Source organism: Mastigoproctus giganteus, chromosome 7 (genome assembly GCF_048544385.1).
Source record: "Mastigoproctus giganteus isolate SK-2022 chromosome 7, ASM4854438v1, whole genome shotgun sequence".
Lineage (NCBI taxonomy): Eukaryota > Metazoa > Arthropoda > Arachnida > Uropygi > Thelyphonidae > Mastigoproctus > Mastigoproctus giganteus.
The window spans coordinates 82,739,569-82,760,241 of NC_143581.1; the positions used below are offsets into that span (position 1 = coordinate 82,739,569).

General features: G+C 36.7%; 1 protein-coding gene across 1 annotated transcript in view; it reads right to left on the reverse strand.

Moving 5' to 3' along the window:
- Positions 1-9,266: 9,266 nt before the first annotated feature.
- The window catches only part of LOC150083034 (poly(A)-specific ribonuclease PARN-like), a 504,128-nt gene continuing 492,721 nt past the window's right edge, over positions 9,267-20,673 (reverse strand). Inside the window, exons 18-19 of the mRNA XM_090376989.1 lie at positions 17,024-17,085; positions 9,267-9,502 (exon numbers count right to left, since the gene is read on the reverse strand). Coding sequence (XP_090233115.1) covers positions 9,405-9,502; positions 17,024-17,085 — 160 coding nt within the window. The 3' untranslated portion in view covers positions 9,267-9,404. The remainder of the gene's footprint in view (positions 9,503-17,023; positions 17,086-20,673) is intronic.

A 20,673-nucleotide genomic window follows, 5' to 3' on the forward strand; every position in this document is an offset into this window, starting at 1 on the left:
TACGCCTAGGCAGGGAGCTGTTTTGGCTGCTTCTTTTCTGTCGAATGCATTCCAGTTTTCGACTGTCTGAGCTCTAGTCGTAGGCTGATATTGCAAGGGTGATCTGTTGATTGGCATATTGAGAGCGTTCACATTTCTGAGACTGAAGCCCTGGTGTGGGTTGGGCAGGTGGTATGTTCCATTTGGGCTGATCAATGGATGAGTTGTGGGGAGGCTGCAATGGATGAGTTGTGTGGCATCTCTCTCTCTGAGCTGCACAAATATGCTGCATGCTTGGTGTTTTGGTTAGATGCAACTCACTAGACGTAGGCAGAGTTTCAGTGGGGATTTCTTTTCCTTCTAACTGGCGATCTGTATGACCAGAAAGGTTTGAAGAGGAACCTTGAATGCTAGTCCAGTGCACAGGTTTATATAGTGACCATTCACTAGGTATGTCCGTTGAGGAACAAAGTGTAAGCCATTCGGGGCAGCTGTTGCTGCTCTGAGAGGGACGGGAGGCGATTATCAGACAGCAGAATTCCTTCATTTTCTTTCAATAGTGTGCATTACAGATGCTTTAAAGATGTTGAGTATCGCATGTAATTGGGCTGGCTGCTCGGCATCTTGTACTTCCGGCGTTTGTGGCAGGAAGTGGGTTCATAGCCATATCGGTTTGGGACTCAGCTGTGTGTGCAGACGTTTGTGTTGCTGCATCCTTGATATCTCGTAATCTTGTCAACACTATTTTAACCCTATACTATGAAAGTTTATTCTTGCCTATCATATGCTATGCGGCAGGTGCATGGGGCTTTAAGGTGGTTAATAGCATGCTGAAAAAAAATCTTATCCAACTCAGCGTTTTTTCCTTCTTGACACCTCCAGAATGTATAACTGTTTCTCTGCAGGTTCTGAATGACCGAATACCTATTTACTGCAGTATCTATCTATTATTATTATATCACCAAAGAAGAGATCCCCCAGTAACTATACATTGAACATGGATTTATCTGAAAGGGAGGATGTTGCTAGATTAAGATCTGAGTTTGAGAAACTGGCAATTGGAATGGAATGTTCTTTGGGGCAGGGTTACATATAGTTTTATTCCTAACGTATGCTTACGCCAAGCAATTAAAATGGTTTTGTCTCGGCTTATCACATTTATGATTACAGGTCATGGGAGTGTAAACTACCAATTAAATGCAATTGGACTGTCCGCATCACCACTGTGCCCTTGTGGTGCTGTTGAGACAGTCGCTCATTTAATCCTAGAATAACCCCAGGGACTCACATCTGGTGAGTATGGGCTTGGCACACTCAGTGTCCTGGGCTGGATAGCATCATTCTTCTCTTTCTTGGTGATTCCTTTCTACTTCTGACACACACACTCACTCTCTCTCAGAGTAATTCAGGATTTTTTTTTTTTTTTTTTTTTGGCAGGTGGAGCATAAGCCTCAGGCTTCCTTGCACCATTTATGGCTAATAATAATAATGTAATCACTATTTAGATGTTAGAAATCAGCTTCAGATTTTGACAAATGTATATAGCCCTGCGATTTTCCACGGTTGGTGGAAACAAGGGAGAATTTCTTGTTTTTTTTCTGATTTTGCTGATTGTGTGTTTAGGAGACGAAAATGCATTGAAAATGTTAATCCTTAATGATTAACATTTTACACCAAAAAGTTTATCAAAGTTTACATATCTCTGAATTTCACTGTGTCTTATTGTAAGTTGTTCATGAGAACTGTTGTTGAAAATTAAATCTTGTACTTATGAGAGGTTAATGGCTATATCTTGCAGGAAAATAAGTCCTGTTAATGATATACATTATATGTATCGAATTTTAATGACTATGTACAAGACCAAAGGTATTAACTTTCAGGAAACTTCTTTCTAGAAGATAGTGTTGAAAACACTGTTTTCTTGCTGTTGACATTTATTGTAAATATATGGCTGTTAATGTTACTTCCTGTCTATAAGCTGTAGACTTGTATATAATTTTCATTGATACTGTTTGGTTGCTAGCTTTGCAGTTGTATTCAAATATGTTTAAATATCTTTAAATTAGTTTAAATGTAATAGAATACAGTTCACTATATACTATTTCTTTTTACTATTGTAAACTTTTCTCTTCTATTTCAGGGGTTGTCTATTCTTCTTCCCCTTATCTTCTATCCAACTTTCCTTTCCCTTTCCTTCCATCCCCATACTTATTCTTATCTCCACTTCCTTTCCCTAAACACATTGTGGCTCCCAGGCTTGCCTAATAGCCCAAGTAAGTGTCTCTGGTAATAAAGTTGTCCCTGGCTGCGAGGTCGCCAGGTGCCAACACTCAACACACATACTTGCACCCAATTGCTGGCCTTGGCTTTTTGCCTTTTCAGATGATAGAGCGGTATACAGGGGAAACCCCTGCAGACCGCAATAAAAACAAGCACCTTCACCTTGTGTTCCTTAACTCCTTGGCCACATGACTAGTAAATACAATCTAACTTAACTCTGACCTGGTGGTCAGAGTTAGGTTAGGTGATACTGGTGTATAAACAATAACACTGAGGTCTGATGTAGCCAAATGGTCAGGTGTACACACTCTTGGGGGAGCTTCAGTTCAAACCTGTGTGACTACTAATTACAATCAACAATTACACTGGCGTTCAAAGAAAGAGTGCATGACCCCTTAAAATTGCAATTGTCTTCTGAATAACATAAGTATATGGCAATATTTCTTACAGATTGCATCAGAAAAGATTGACACATGATGATGTAATATTGCATCAGCTGTTACTTTCAGCTATATAAGCCCGCTCTGCAAGAGTTGCAGTCATTCCTTGCTTGTCAGAATGGGGAGTTAAGTGCAGTTGACGGCATGAAGAAAGAGGGCTATTGTTGCTTTACGTGAGGAAGGATGTTCTTCCCATCATATTGCTTATAGAATGTCATGTAATCAGTTGACATGAGGAATATGGAATATTTTGAGAGCACTTGTCAAATATTACTTAGCTTTGCCTTAACTATTAATATGTTTTGCTTATATTTCTGATCGTGATGATAGTCATTAATGTGACATACCATCACGAAAAAGGGTTAGAAATGTGAAATTCCTAGGTGATGCATTTTCTTTGAACTCCAGTGTATATTAATGCTTCACTGTAAATTCCACTGACCTGGTAGCCATGCCTGAGTATAAACAAGAACATAATTTTGATAGCCCATAAGGATTTTCTGCATCCACAAATACAGTGTCCAAAACCTCCTTTACAAAACTAAAACACTGCGGCAACAGGGTACATAATACAAATCTGAAACTACTTCCAAGATCTTCAAGTATTTATTTACCATCCAGAAAAGTGTGTGATCCACAGCAGATGGCAGTGTAAATTTCAAAATTGTATTAATGGTGGATTTTACAAAGCACAAGAAAGTGCAGTGTGTACTTTGGTCCAGTGAGCTGCAGTCTTAACCCATTTTTATGTGTGAATTTCATATATAGTTTAAAGGAAGCTACCAAGTAGTTCTGCAATGGTATGGAAAATTCATAAAGAACTTGTTCGTGCAATCATCCTGGCAGAGGTGGTGGTCAAACAAGTCAATGAGGGCAGAGTAGAAACTGTTCAAGGAAGTTTTATCCAAAGCACTGGGAAATCCATATGAATGTCAGTTGTGAGCTTAACATGTTGAACATCACACTGCCACCCGAGGTTGAAACTATACAAGTTACAGTTCATACAGTATCAATGGCAAAACCAAGAGGATGGAATTTTGTTGAATTTCTTATCCACAATTGCAGTTTTGCAACTATGCTCCCATCTACTGCAACACACTGACACGTGAATAAAAACTTGAAGATATCCCCAATCACTTGGAAGTGGTTTCTGATTTGTATCATGTGCCCTATTCATTAAATTTTGATTTAGTTTTGTAAAGGAGGTGAGTGGAGACCCTGTGCATTTAATATTCCTCTATATTTGATAAAAACACTATGGGATGCTTAAAATTACTTTCATAATTGCTCTAGCAACAGCCATATCCAGCTTTTTGACTAAGAGGTGATGAAAATTTTCCTGTACTGTCACCTCTCACTTTCACTTGGCAGTGAAAAACTGTGTTTGGTTAGTTACAAAGTTTGTGTAGCAGATTTTCCCTTGGAATGTTGGATGAAATTTTCTTGGATATTAGCTTGGGCATATGATGTAAGAAAGCAAGCTTAGCGTATCAGCAAAAAAAAAAAAAAAACCTTCCCATTTCACCTATCTGGTCACTCCAAATGTTTGTCTAGGTCAGATTTAAATTTATTTAAGCTATCAACTACCACAACAACAACAGATGGAAGTCTGTTCTGGCAATCAACTACCAGCTGGCTAACGGTAACCTTCCGAACATCTATTCTACAACTGTCTTTCCTCGATTTGAATCTATGCCCCCTCAGGTTCTTAATCTCAGCAAGTGGAAGTATCCCATCGCATTAAGCCGAACCATTCAAGGCCTTGTACACCCCAATCAGATCACCTCGCAGGTGCCTAGTCTCCAGATGCTGCAACTTACAGAATTTCAGCCTCCTGGTAAGAGAACCCCGTTGTTCCTCTCACCAATCTTATTGTCTCCTCTGTACTCATTCTAGCACTCTACATCCTTCCTAAAATGAGGCATCCAGACCTGTACACAGTACTCAAGGCGTGGCCTGTCCACTGCCTTATACAAATGTATAATCACCTCCTTGTCTTTGCTAGCAAAATTCCTATATATCACTGACAAAACTCCAAAACCTGCTCTGCACTGCTCAGAGAACTTCACATTCGACTGCACAATTACCCCCTGGGTTTTTTTTTTGTTTTTTTTATGTAAACCCCAAACACGAGCGGTATTAGAAAAAGGATAGAAATAAATTAGACCTAAAGATGGCGAAGGAGAACTGCTGGTGAAAACCAATCACAATATGTCATGCAAAGAATTTTATGCATATGTACTAAAAAATGAGAAACTGTTAATGAAAATTCCCTCAAATGAAAAGTATTACTAGGTAAATATTTTCTTTTTGATAAAATAAATCAAGTTTATTGAATATGTATTGTAAACAATTATGTAAAACATTTGATGTTAATATTTATAAAAGTTTCCTTTAGTGTTTATAACTCTTGCAATAAAATTTTCTGAATTAAACAAATTAAAGCACAGGCTATAATTCGGTTAATTTTATTAAAATTTGACTAATTTTGCAATCCATGAACTTGTAAAAATCAAAAAAATATAGAAATAAAATATTTGTTATTAAAATTGTTAGTTTTTTTTTTTTTTTTTTTTAAAGATATAATGAGAGTACCCCAAACATAAGCATGAGTACCCCGAGATCAAATTTTTCATCTGGTCACCCTACATTCTAGCGTAACCAGATTCTTCTACGACTGGCTTCACAGTGACATGATGAGAGTCCCATGACGTGATAATAAAGTGTTTCCGCCTTAAAAGTATTACCCCCTCTGGTTGCCCCTCGAACATGTTGCTGTAGAAAACAATCCTCCAATAAATCCACAAAAGTCTTGCTAGCATGTGAGTAATCAACCCACAAGATCCAGTCTATATATAGAAAGTTAAAATCTCCCATTACAAGACATTCTGATTTACTGGCCCACTATTTCTCTGCACAATTTTTCGTTGTGCTCATTACGTCAAACCAAACTGACTCAACATTGCACTGTCCACCCATATCAACTAGATGTATTTCCTTAGATTTTAACTTAACAGCATAACTCCTCCTCCCTTCCTACCCTGGTTATCCTTTCTGTACACATTGTACTACCCAAATTCCAATTCTGCACTGCTTATATCTGTGTGACACCGTGTCTCTGATATCCCAACAATATCTGCCTTTATTGCCTTGATCAGCACTTCCAAATTCATCAAATTTATTTACTATACTTCTAGCATTGGTGTACATGCAAGTATACATGCACCTGTTCTTACTCTTAGCCCATGTATTTAAATGTTCCACGATGACTCCCAGCATCTCTTGAAATCCCCAGCAACTTGCTCTCTAGGCTGCTGCTCATTACAATAGAAGCAGTGCAAGAATCACTTGACACTGACTATGTGCTTATTTTTTTAATTTTTAGCTGTTTGTTCAAAGCTATATGAAGAATGGAGAAGGTATATTCTATAACATTAAAAAAAAATTCTTTAAGCCAAAACAATGAATATGGACTAAAACTTAAGTGATCTAATCATCCATAATGAAAATGAAATTGCTAAATTGAAACTAATGAATATAAATGACTCTAGACATAGCCATTTATATTCAGTTTTACTTTTGATTATGTGTTTACTAAAAGTTCTCATTTATTTAAAGTTAATTAAATGAAAAACGTATGTACCATGATAATTAATAAAAATAAAAACAAACAAAAAACTGTGAGAGACCAGTTACAGTGAATTTCATATTTCTGAAACTGACTACATGAACCTCTGCAAAGCGGACACCTCCCTATAATGGACTCTTTCTTCTGACCCCAACAGTGTCCACTTTAGAGAGGTTTCACTGTACCAACTTTTTTGTACAGTTCTTACCAACCAATCAGGTTTAAGTACATGAACTTCAGTTGCTATCAGGGCCCTCAAAGCCTGATAGCAACTGAAGACAATGTAATAGTATTGAAAAGTAAGGCAGCTTTCTATCTGTCTCTGTTTACTGCGTTTTCATATTATTTTAACCTTTATTTCAAAGTTAATGTTAGACAGTGTTCGTTTTTTTGTGATTTTCTTTAGATGTGCCCTTTATTTTATCTACAGCTGACAAGCTCTCTTTGGTGCCATCATGTAGATGTAGATCTTTAACAAAATATGTAAATCTATCCCTAAAATGAAATCAAAATAGGCTAACCAGGAAACACCTCAGCTGCACCAACACACAGTACAGTAACATTGATCTTTACACAACAGCAACTACTGAAACAGTTTGTTCTAAACAAGAAGAATTACTGCAGAAATAAATACATTTCTTGCAAGTAATGACCAAAACCACAGTGATTTACTGGGATGAAGGGATGGTGAGAGAGAAAGAGCACATGAACATATCTTGAATTGATGTATTGAATGTGATGGTGGTATGTTCCCTGCAGTGGTTTACTGAATGGAGCATTTGCCACCAGGCACTGGTTCATGGCAGTGCTGTGGGGGCACTAAATGGCACTATTTATTTATTTAGGAATGCAAATACATTGCATTTCCCCTAGATGCTATATATAACCTCACTATGCCTCTGGCTCCCTGCCCAATTCTGCTTGGATTTAGCTTGCACAGAAACAGTGTTGACTTAGTTTTATGGAAGAGGATCAAGAACAGCATTAAATCCACTTTCAGTTAACAATTTTAAAGCATTATTTCTAAGGGAACTTTTGAGGGAGACTGTTTGGAGCTTGAGTTAAAGAATTTGATTTATCAATGTTCAAGTGATGAAGTATCTATTGTATAAAATTTCATAATTATAGCTAAAGTTTGGTTGTTTTTTTTTTTTTAAAGAATTTTTCTGTGCTTTATTTTTTATTGAATTTTTCTCCATTGTGACAGGAGGTAAAAATATTGTACTACAGTCCATTCTGGTTATTTGGGACACATCAGAACTAGTGCATTTTGGCCCGATTAAGCGGCTGCCCCAATTATCCGAAGTTTCACGTAAATAGTTAAAAATACAAGGTACCCCCCCCCTTACAATTAGGTCACTTTACAATCAAATCACGTTACGACAAACTCACCATAGTAAAGTACCATTCACTATACGATGTGTAGTAAGCGCCGGTCATTGTGATCACTTTTACGAATTGAATTTTAATTTTATTAAACAGATTCTAATTAGTTTAATAGAATTAAACTAATTAGAGAAAATAGGAGGAATATTATCCACAGGCTATAAAAGTAAAGATATTAAGCACAAATTTACCCTTTAATACCTTACCAATTAAAAAAATTAAATGATACGTGAAAATCGGAATAATTAATACATAGTATTATTATTATTAGCCAAATGGTGCAAGGAAGCCTGAGGCTTATGCTGCACCTGCCAAAAAAAAAAAAACCTGAATTACTCTGTGAGAGAAAGAGAGAGAGAGAGAGAGAGAGAGAGAGAGAGAGAGAGAGAGAGAGAGAGAGAGAGAGAGAGAGAGAGAGAGAGAGAGAGAGAGAGAGTAAGTGTGTGTGTGTGTGTGTGTGTGTGTGTGTGTGTGTGTGTGTGTGTGTCAGAAGTAGAAAGGAATCACCAAGAAAGAGAAGAATGATGATATCCAGCTAAGGACCCTGGGTGTGCCAATCCCATACTCACTAGATGTGAGCCCCTGGGGTTCACTGTAATATGTACATATGAACTAGTTGACATTTCTGTTCACTGACATTTTTGGATGGGGGTTAAAATTTAAAACAGTAAAAAAGATAAGCAATCAATAATAAAGAACACAGCACACACAAATTGCAAGTAACACAATATGCGCAAGTGAGAACAGAGTAAGTAACAAGTTACAAAGCTTTAAAAATAGGAATGAAGATCTGAAAATTAATTTTTTTATATGATTGAAGATTTCATATAAGTGTAAACACATTTCACCATAATAATCCACAGAATTCCAGCTGTCGGTATTATCGCAAATTCAGTAAGATTGAGTTTACTGTCCATTTATGATAGATTTCACTAACAGAAAAGCCCAATAAACAGGTGACTGCTAATTGTTTTTATTGTTTTATGGTTGCTCCAGAATTTCGACCGAACCATGTGGTACCGTTGGAGACAATCGTAGGGTAATCTCCAGTGCTGCAGTCTCCTGGCCCAATTAAACGGCGTGCTGTCCCAATTAAGCGAAATAAACCCGGGCTATTTTCTCAATTGGTTTCTGTTTTTTAAGATTTTCCCCAAATAAACAGCTGCCCCGATTAACCGGTGGCCCAAATAACTGGAATCCACTGTATTACCAAAACAGATATGAAAATTTTTCTTACTGGTACATGGACCTCTTTGTCTGCTAGGAATGTGTTATTTCTACAAGAAATAGGATTTTGTTTTCCACATCACAGCTATTCAGGGATTAAAATAAGTAGTCTGAAAGGGTGCATTACATTAATTTACTATCATGTTGAGACTGATATCTTCTGCTCTGATGCCACTATACTAAGTCTACATGCATACAGTCCTTATAATTGATATAAAATCAAAAATTCATTATGAGCTACAGCATATTTAAAAAATTGTGATGATTTTTTTAATGTATAAACAAGTCATCATGCCTACATTTACAAGTGCATATCATGACCACAAGGCTGGTACAAATTAAAAGGACAATTCCATCTGTACATAGAAAGGAAACTTTCCAAATAATTCACAGATGAAACATGTTTGTTCAATCAGCATGTACACCAAAAAAATACAATACCCATTAAAAAAAATGCCACTGGTTTATGGCCAGTTTTCTGCCTCTTCAAATAACTGCTGTCTATTAGTTACTTTGTCATTTTCAAGTTTACTCCTCTTCTGTTTCTTAGTTTCAGGTTTATCTGAAAACAAAATAATTCCAATTATTAAGGTTTTATTATTTATTAGTAAGACAAGTTTCATAATTTCACAATAGAAATAATTAACTAGCTAAAAGACTTTCTTATTTAGTGACATATTTTTGAATATGGAAAATGTGCCATTGAAAATATAACACAATCTAGAAAACCATTCATAAAAGAAATTGCCTATAGAATGCAACTTATCCACCATCTTTTTTCATTAATTATATATTCCCTTGGAAACTGATCCTAGAGGTCAATTCTGAACCTAAAATGCCTAATGCAAGGGTCATACAATGCACTACTTTGTGTTAAATGTATGAAAAGCACACAACCCATGAACTTGGGAGGTATAAATGAAGGGAAAAGACAAAACATAGGGTCTATTGCAGTGTTCTTATTCATTTGATTTTGTCTATTACATAAAGTGTTATAAGACCTAGTTGCTCAAAGTGACCAGCAACACTATAGACAGACTGACTTATACGAGGTATATTCAAAAAGTTTCCAGAATTTTACTATAAATTTTGAGTAAATAGATGGGCTTACTAACCTAATCACCCTCAAAGAACCTTCCTTCCTTCTGCATGTGCATGCACACACGCATGCACCATTTTTCCCAAGCTTTGAAACTTTCTTTAAATTCTTGTTTTTTTTTAGCACACATAGGGCTGCTTTGGTATTTTTTTTTATGTCATCCATTATAGGAAAATAATGACTTTGACACCCCATTTTCAGTTTAAGGAACATCCAGAAGTAAGCCTACCCACTCCCCCAAGGTTGGGGGAGTGGGGAGGCTGCTGCATGACTGTGATTGGTGCAATGTCATGGTGCAGAATCCAGTCATCCATTTTTGAGTGTCTTTGCCTCACATTCTCCACAAAAACATGTCAAAACCTCAATGCCATTGGTAGCAGTAATACTTCTCCCCTAGTCACAAATTTGTGGTGCACTATGCCCTCATTATTGAAAAAACCAATCAGCACAACTTTGACATTGGATTTTGTTGCATGAAACTTCTTGGGCCTTTTCAGATTTGGGACATTTTTGAGTGCCGTTGAGAAGATTCCACCTTGGTCTCAGCGTCGTAGGAGAACACCAAACTCTCATCCCCAGTGACCACTTTTCTCAGAATTCTCAAATCCTGCATAGATATTTTGAACAAATCACCTGTGATGGCTTTTCCTGCAGGATTTCTTGCACCAGGATCGTGTACTAAGCCCAAGACAGTCCAACTCCATAAGCAATCTTGACAACAGTCATTAGCCTCTCGTTTCACTTGAGTTCCTTCACTTACGTGACATTTTCATTGTTTCATGATGTCAAAGGGTGTACTCTGCACGGTTCATTTTCCGGTGTTTCCCATCCATTTTTAAACTGATTAAAATGCTCAAAGTGCTGTTCTCTCTCTCTCTCTCTCCAAAGCATTATCTCCATAAACTTTCTGTAATGCTTTCATTGTCACTGAAAGCACGTTTTCAAAGTTTAAAGAAGAACTTCATGTTAGCAAGTTATTCAAACTGAGCCATTCCAATCAACCGGTGAAATACCACCACTTTGCTTATTGGAAGCTTGAAGTGGTGAAACCCATATTTAGTCTCTAGTACAAAGTTTCCGGCATCCCCCTTCCCCCCCCATACTTCTCCTTCAACCCATGCACGGTACTAAGTACTATAGGTCTTGATACCTTTCGTGTTTGGGGTTTTCATAAAAAAAATATATATATATATCAATCAGCTGTGACACATGAGTGAAGTAGTCGAGCCAGTTTCCACTTGGCACGCAAGTGCACGCTGAGGTCAATGCTCCATGAAACCTTATGGCCATGGTGCAAACCATTTAAATACCAGTGTGCAATTCTCGGAAAATTTTGAATATATTACATATATTTCTGAAATCATTTACTACTTTGTAGTCTGAATAAAGTAAAGGTGGGTGGGGAGGGACCAGTAAGAATTAATGAAATTTTTGAATATGGCACACACACAGCAAGAATATACCCAGCCCCTTGACATAACATAGTATCTCCTGTATACACACTATACAGACTCCCTCCAGTCACTAGCTGGCAGAGAAGAGGCAGTAAGATTATACACTAGCTCTGTGGTTCTCAACTGGGGGTACCTCAAGCAGTATCAAGGGGTACCTGGGCATTGCATTCAATAGGGTGAATTTTAAAATGCTTAGTTTTCAGTAAAGTATTTATCAGCTAACTGCAAATATTTTCTGATGCCTTAGAATTCATTATGTTTTGAGAAAACTAAATCAAAATCAAACTGTCTAGCCTATCATAGTGGAAGTGAAGTAGTGTGATTTCTCCATAAATCACTTGTCACTTCATATATTTTTGTCTAGTTAGCCCTTAGCTGTTTCTGCTTTTCGCAAGTGTAACTTTTGGTTGACAAAAGGATGTCATATATTGCTGTTTACAAAAATTTACTTTGTAACTAATGTACTGCATTTGACGAAAGAGTAGCCGTATTCCCCTGGGTGTACTACAGAGGTAAACTGGGTGTTTACAGTAAGTATTCATGGACAAGTCCTGTTTACAAAAATTACTAGACAACTTAATACTTAATATATTTAAGCGAATATACAATCAATTTTTAGCTATTTTCCCCTCTTAGAAATACAGATGTATAGTAGATACACATCCCAGAAATGCTTTGTGCTGTGAGTTTGTGCTGGAGCGATATGGTTGTTTTCTGTGCAACTATTTTTAATTTTATTTTGCACAATCCAATCGTGGATAAATTTTTAGTAAGAGGAACAAAGAGAAAGCTAGATTCTATGGAGAGAACATAAAATTCTACAAAGAGATGTAAAGTTGAATTGGGGAAACCTCAATATGCTAGACCAAGTGGTGAGTGTAATCATGACCATTCACCAAGTTTGTTGGATGCAAATCAGCTCCTAAGAACAAAAAAAAAACCCCATTATCACAATGAATATTTGAAATATGGTTTCTATTATTGTCTTGATTAGCAGAATCAAATCCCCCTTGTGTTTAATATGTGAACAAAAACTCAGCAATAACTCTATGAAATATGAAACCACCTATCTCTGTTGATGAGACATTTTGAAAGAAATCATCAAGGCTTAACGGTAAGTCCATTGCTTATTTTGAAAAGAAAAAGTATTACATAAAAAAGACTTCGTTGGTGAGATCTATATTTGTGAGTCATAAATGGTGTGGGCCTCTCCTTGTCAAGGAGAGGCCCACACCATTGGTGAAATTTTGATAATGCCAATGTGCTACTGACCTGTAACACAACATGTGCCGCTCGCTATTAGCCCTGTAAAAAGAAGAATTTTACTTTGCTTAGCCGATCTTCTCAATGAACTTAATTGTAGACTTAAGTTGTCACCTTATTTTATCTTGCAACTTGACGGGAGCACTGATGTCAGTAGCCTAACTGTGTTAGTAAAGCGTTAGTTGTCTGACGGCACCAGGGGTTTCCTCCAGTGTTGTATTCTTTGTGAGTGACACAGAACTCTGTGGAGGCCAGACATTTAAAAGTGTGTGGAGAGTGGTCTGTTGTGTAGCGTTATGTTCTGTTGTTTCTCTGACCATTTAGCCGTTGGGCCCACCGTTGCCCACACTTTGCTATAAGGAGGCAGGTCAGGCACCCAGTAGATTATTTAAGTACTCTGGCAGGCTCTACCACCTAATTTTCAAGGATTTCAGTGGCAAGCCTTAAAAAAAAAAAAAAAAAAAAAAAAAAAAGGTGGTGTACACTAGAATTTGGCCAAAAGAGATTTACAAGAAAACAGTAGAATTTAGACGTTGATTAGAATTTGGTGGCATTGTTAAGGGGTGTCTTGGTCGATTTAGTGAGAGAGACTGAAGACTGGGGGGAAAACAGTCTTCAGTCTCTCTCACTAAATCGACCAAAGAGGTCAGTGGAGATGAGCCCCACCAGGCAAAGTATTGGTATTTCTGGCGCAAGGGCTAATAGGGCCATATTGCGCCTATCAAGGGTATGGAGTTCAGACATTGTGATTATAAAATCATGTCAGATGCGATCATACAGCTGTATATCTTTGAGGAAGCAGAAAAATTCTTGAAGATTTGCATCATTGCCTGTAATATGACGAAGTGTTAAAGGTTCTTGAAGATTTCGTAGAATACTAAATGAGGCATTTCGGGCATCAGTGTATAGTGTACAATCAATGAGAATGTGCTTGATTGTGAGAAAAGAGTTGCAGTGAGTACACTTCGGAGGATCGTCTCCTGTGAGTAGATAAAGATGGGCGAGGTGACTGTGACCGATTCGCGCTCTGGACAGGAGGACTTCTTCCCTTCTGTTTACACGGAAACTGGAAGCCCATAACTGCAGTCCAGATTTTATTTGCAGGAGCTTGTTCTGCAGTTGAGCTTGCCATAGAAGTGTCCACTGTTCCTTACATACATGTCTTATATAGGATCTATAGTCAATATATGGAACGTAGTAATTTGTCGATGCTATGTTGGTTGATTGTTTTGCTGCATAATCCGCTTTTTCATTCCCTGATATCCCCATGTGGCCTGGGATCCAACAAAAGATGACTACTTGCTGGTGTTCTTGGATATGCATCAGCCGAGATTTTATTGTTGCTATTACAGGATGTGTTCCAGGCAAAGTATGGGGGTAGGCAGGGAGGAGAGGAGACAGAGGCCTGTCTCCTCCCTCCCCTGCCCGGGGATGGGGTTTTTAAAGAGAACCGGGTTAGAGTACCCGGTTCAGATCGCCAATGGCGTGTTGGCAGCAACGCCACAGAATGTCTTCATCGGTGTCATGTCCAAGTAGTGTCAAATCCAGTAGGAAGGTCAAGCTGCCCATCCCGCTCTGGGGTGGGATATTTTTTGTTGGCAGTGGTTAACCCACCAGGCGAAGCCTAACTGTATCATCAGTATTTGTATGGTACCTGTATAATGGTGAGCTGTGCAAAGGCATTCTTTTCTGTGACAATTTGAAAACCACTACAAGAGGAGGTGATATTTTTGAAAAAAATTACAGCGTTTTGTGCTCATGAACTCAAATGGAAGAAGTGTAATGACGTCTGTACTGATGGTGCCAAGGCTATGCAAGGTCCCATTTCAGGTGTTGTTACGAGAATCAAGGCAGTACCAAACTCTTCCTGTTTAAGTAGCCAGGTCATTTCTGGCAGATTTGTGACAAAATGGGCAGCGACTATGACAGCTTACTTTCTTACACCAAAGCACATTGGAGGAGTTGAGGTAAAGTGTGGATGAGATTTTCTGAATTATGTTCTGAAATTGTGATATTTCTTACTGATCGTAAAGCTGAAGACACAAGAAAAACAACTCAAGATAAACTGCAGAGATTCATCCACTTTGTCTAGCAATTTTGATTCACAACCTTGCCAAACCGAACACAAAGAATCTATTACTTCAAGGTAAAAACACAATACTTTTCATGGCTAATGATAAAATCTCTGCATTCAGAGATAAAATTATTCTTTGGAGAAAGAAGCAGGACAATATGATACCCTCAATACTTTCACAATGTTTTGTTGAAAAAAATATCTCCACAGAGTGAGACTTACAGAAAGCAATAATTGACCACCTCACACACACCTGTCAATCTCTTTTGAACAATATTTTCCTGTTATTATAGACATTGAAAATTACAGGTGGATAGCAGCCTCTTACTTGAAAAACCGAAACTCCTCTCTTATCCACAAAAGAACTGATTGATATCTCGTGACAGATCAACTCCAAGAAAATTTTTTTTATTGTTCCACTGTCTTTATTCTGGGCTAGTTTGTCGGACTCTTTCCCTAATATAGCAGGGAAAGCAGTTTGTTGACTTTACCATTTGTAATAAGAATGTAGTTTAGCCAAATATTGTGATACCAAATAAAAAAAAAAGACTGACACCTAATTTCAGCAAAATTGCTGAAAATCTGTCACAGCAGGTCTCTCATTAGATTCACCAAGTCTATTTTTTATTTCTTAATTTGGAGTATTAATGATACCTAATTTTTTTTTTTTTTAGTTTAAAATTTTAAGATTGGCGATTATTTTTTGGTTCCACTGTAATATAGTACACACAAGCAAAAAACTGAAAAACACCTTTTCTTAGTGTTCTATGCCTATGGTAATCTTAGGTAAGGGTATCTGAGGATCTTGCTGAAATTTAAACATTTAAATTTCTAAAAAATTTAAATGTTTAAATTAAACTTTGTACTAAATTAACTAATTTAACTTCATACTAAACTTTGCTTAAACATACATTTTTTAAAATGTGTTTTTTAAATTCGTTTTTATTTTGACTTGGTTTCCCATAATTAGAGTGAAATTATTTTCAAAAATTGTAAACATTCTTTAAAAAAAAAAAAAGTTGTAGACCTTTTTTTTTTGAGGCAATATTTAATACATCTATTTATAATCATTTAATTCAATTTCATCAACTTCTGAATCTAAATTCCAGAGAATTTTTGGCTTTAGTAAGCTGAAATTGGACAACAATAACTGACAGGCATGAACACTTCCTCCTCCAATTTTAAAAGCTATTTTACACTGCCATGTATTATAAACTGAGTACAATTACTGAAAAAAAAAAAAAAAAACATTGAGAAATGCAGCACTTATGGAAGATTTAAAGACAAACTCCATACAAAAATGGAAATGTTATTTGAAACATATTTGAATGTGTGTGTGCATATAAGATTATATTTACACATACATACATACGTTTACCTTCAACCTCAATATAACCAGAACTCATTATGTCCCCCCCCCCGATTTAATCATGTCTTGTTATAGTCAACTTGACCGTATTTAGACAAAAATAAATGAAACAGAAAATTTTTTTAGTAATTTAATGACAATTTTTAAAATAACACTACATAAGAAAGGATGGAAAAATACTAAAAATGAATAAAAACTAATTTTTAATAAAGTTTAAAATTTCACTAATATGACACTAAACAATGTAATAATCTGTATGCTAAAAATTTCTTTTCGGCAGAAAACAAATAAGGTACAACCTAAGGAACAATCAAAATGGTATATCAAATGACACTTAGCTACAGAACATATGTTAATTTTAAACACTAAGTGAAATATCAAAAATAGTATTTAGATTAAGCCAACCATTTAGATTAATGCCAAGCATTTAGATTAAGTCAACCATTTAGATAGCATTTAGATTAAGTCAACCATTTAGATAGCATTTAGATTAAGCCAAACATTTAGATAGCATTTAGATTTAGCCATAAAATTTTCTGAAAGTTTATTTAAAAAATGGCTTACAAAAAATGGGATAACAATAAACCATGGTAAGTAACAAAAAATATATTACATTTATTTACATAAACCACTTGAAAAGTATACTGCATTAATGGTAGAAAACAATGGATCAAACTGTAATTAATAAAGTGATTGGAAAAAATGCATCTAATTGGGAATGCAATTTATTATTATAATAAATATTTACAGGTATAATAATAGATACAGAAATAATAATTATTATTATTATTTCTGTATCTACATCTATTTTAAAAACAGCTAACCTTGGTCTCTATACTCGTCCTCCTCTGGGATAGTTTCAATACATCTGTTAACAGCAGACAACCTGAGGGAGATAAAAAAGAAAAAAAAAAAAAGTTTGTGTTCAGGTTCATTATTTATAAATAGAAGAGAAGAGTGAATATCAATCATCCTTGCATACAGCTGAGCCATCCCAATCTTAAATCCCATGATCTGGTATATTTCTGGTCTGCTCTAACCTCATAACTAATTATAATGTGTATACTGCCCAATAAAAATTAAAATTGTTTCCTCCAAAATAAAATACATTATCAGCATTACTTTGTAGTGCTGAACAGATATGTGATCCTATATGATACCATGAAGTCTGGTGTTTGAGAAAGTTAACATTCTGCTTTTACTAGTTTAGGTAACTCATTTAACAAGCATTAAGGAAATGATTTGACCCTGATTTGCACTTGTAGAAAGATTTGCAATTTTATGTCATTAAGAAAATAAGTGCAACCATCAGGAAACTTCTCCCTATTTTGAAAGAAGAGTTAAATACACTGGTGTGCAAAATTAAAGGACCAGTCAGGTTTTCACCTGTAGCTTCTCACAGCAGTGGCCTGAATATGGGAAAAGCATACCAAAGGAACCTCGTGAGGTACAGAAATGATGAAGGAAACAATGCTGACACAAGAATGGAAACAAAAATGGTACAGAGGGACTTTATTCAAAAATGGCAACATAGCACTGGCTGCCACGATACAGATGCATCACTGCCCAAGATGGAACAAAGGGAAGAAGTGGTCCTCAGTAGGAGATGCAGGCTTTGCACCACCTGTCCATACTTAGAACAATGTTGTTGATAAGTTCTTGCAGTAACATCATCCTTTCATCTGTCAGCACCATCTTCAGCTGGTGAACATTTTCTGATGGGTGTGTACGTGCTGCTAGGCATCTCCCCAGAGCGTCCCATATGTGTTCGATGGGATTTAGATCGGCAGAACGGGCAGGCCATACGAACAATGTCCTCACTTTCCAAATGCATATCAATAGCTGCAGTGCAATGGGGTGTGGCATTATCATCCATAAACACGAACTCGGAGCCAATGGCACCTCGGAAAAGATGCACATGGGGAAGGATTACCTCAGTACAGTGGCGTGCACCAGTTACAGTACCACCTTCCAGTATCTGGAGTTGTGTACATCCATCCAAGATAACACCTACCCAGACGAGAACACCTCAACCGCCATATCAAACCCTTTCAGTGACGTTTGCGGGGTGATACCGTGTGCCAACCTCTCGCCAGATTAGCTGACATCCAGAATCTCTGCTGAGACAATCTACTCTCATCAGTAAAGATTACCTTAAGTAAAGATTTTGTGGTTGTAACCTTTAGAAATAGTGTTGGTCCTTAAGTTTTGCACATCAGTGTACAAATTTGCAGCATGAATATCTTATGATGGTTTCTCATATAAATGGGCTTTTCATGGGAGAAAAGTACCAATCTAAATTGTGAATTTTGATGCACAATAGAGGGTTATTCATGAATAGATGAGCATGAACAGAAATGCCTACTGGAAAAGGCTCTTGACTCATAATAGTACATTCTGGCAGATGGCATTGGCCACATGTTTTTAATGTTTAAATCGAATACAAAGGCTGGGGATTATCATAATATAAATTTTGAAATATTCAGATGGGTAGAGCAACAACCCTTGCTGAATTTACCATCCAGTAATTAATAGACAACACATACTATCACACAGCGTGCAAGTCAATGAAAAACCTGCCAGTTTTTCATTGACTTGCATTTTGACAAGGGTAGAATCTTAGAAAACCAGTCTTTAGATATCATATAATTTCAGCTATTCAAGTGTTTAGCCTAAATATAAAATACACAAGATAATTTCAACCCATTGCCCTTATATTTTATGGATTCCACTATATCATGCTGACTTAAAACCTACTGAGCTAGTTATAGGGGTTATATTAAAGAACAGATACCTGAAAATAATGCCAATAACTGTCTCAATAACGTGCAAAATGCAATTTTCACAATAAATACCGACACACAATGGGGAGGGATAGGAAATACTGCAATAATGTAATGAAAATTGAGGATACATACTGGAACACTGATGGTTTTCTTGATGAAGCTACTAATGTTATTATTGCCCTAAATTGTCATTCAACTGACTAATACTATTATCAAAAGGGAGGAATTAGAAAATGAACTGCAATCAGAATAAAAGGATGTGTAAGGGATGTATATCCTTTACACATCCAGAGTCTATCCCACTTAATTTTAGGTTTAAGCCATGTGTTATCTGAACCTTTTTTGTTTGTCATAGTTTGACTGAAATTTCTGAATTTGATATTAACATTATACTAATTATTACAACGTAGATTTTAATATTTTAAAATTTAAATTTTGTCTACTCAACTACTTTTTTCCCCACTGAGAAAATTGCTCCCTTCCCTTGGTTTGGCCTAAAAATGTTATTGGCATACATCTCACCTCAAGAATTCTTCAGATGAGATATAATGCCAATGAATTCTTGTTTGTTGCTACAACAGCCAATGTTGGCAAGATGTTCTGAGGGTAGCAACATTTCAAATGAGCAGGATGAGAAAGATATAGGGAAACAAGCCTAAATAACTTCAAGGGGCATGTCAGGGTAGTAAACTATAAGACTATACTTAGTCTTAACTGTGTCCACAGTAATGTCAAGAGTTTTATCAATAAAATGGCTGAATCTGACCTCTTGGTTAGGACAACAAATTCTGACATAATAGGACTAACAGAAACATGGTGCCTCCCGGAAACTGGGAATGACAAGTTCCACTATGGTATGTATAATGCATTTAGGAAAGGCAGAGAAGAGAGAATTGGGGGTCGGGTTGGGGGTCATGCTTCTTATCAAAAGCAGCCTGAGTGCAAAAAGAGTTTTTGCTGAGTCTGAAATTATGTTCGCCAGCATAGAATCTGTGTGGTGTGAGTTAGCTGGAAGCATGGTATAATGAGAGCCACAACATGCAGATGGAATGGGCAAGCATTATTCTGTTGAAATATGGAGGTCATAGTCCCAGAGTATACGGCAATTGTAAGACATCGCACTTCTTGAAAGGGTCCAAAGAGGGGCAACTCTTTGGACCCTGCAAAAAGGGCGACTGTATGAGGAAAGACTGATTATGTGGGCTACAGAGCTTGGCAACGAGGCACCTCAGTGGTGACCTGATTGAGGTTTATAAAATGAATGAAGGCAGAATTTTTTCTGTTATAGAGAATTCCAGAACTGGGTGGCATAAATTCAAATTACAGGAGAAGAGGTTTACACTAGATTGTAGAATGTTTTCTTTTAGCCAGCGAGTTACTGATTGCTGGAACAGGTTACCTTCGCAGGTAGTTGAGGCTAACAGTTTGAATAAATTCAAAAGGTCAACTGGATAGTTCCCTATGTGATGAGGGAGGCAAATAATTTGTATTTTCTTGTCTACTTTTTTTTTTTTTTTTTTTTTGCCATTGCAGCAAAAGCCTGTGATTTTCTTGTACTACATGGCTATTACTATCTAAAAAGAATGTAAACCAATTTGAGGGGGGGGGGATTTAACTAACACACACACACACACACACACACACACACACACACACACACACACACACACACACACACACAGTTGTAC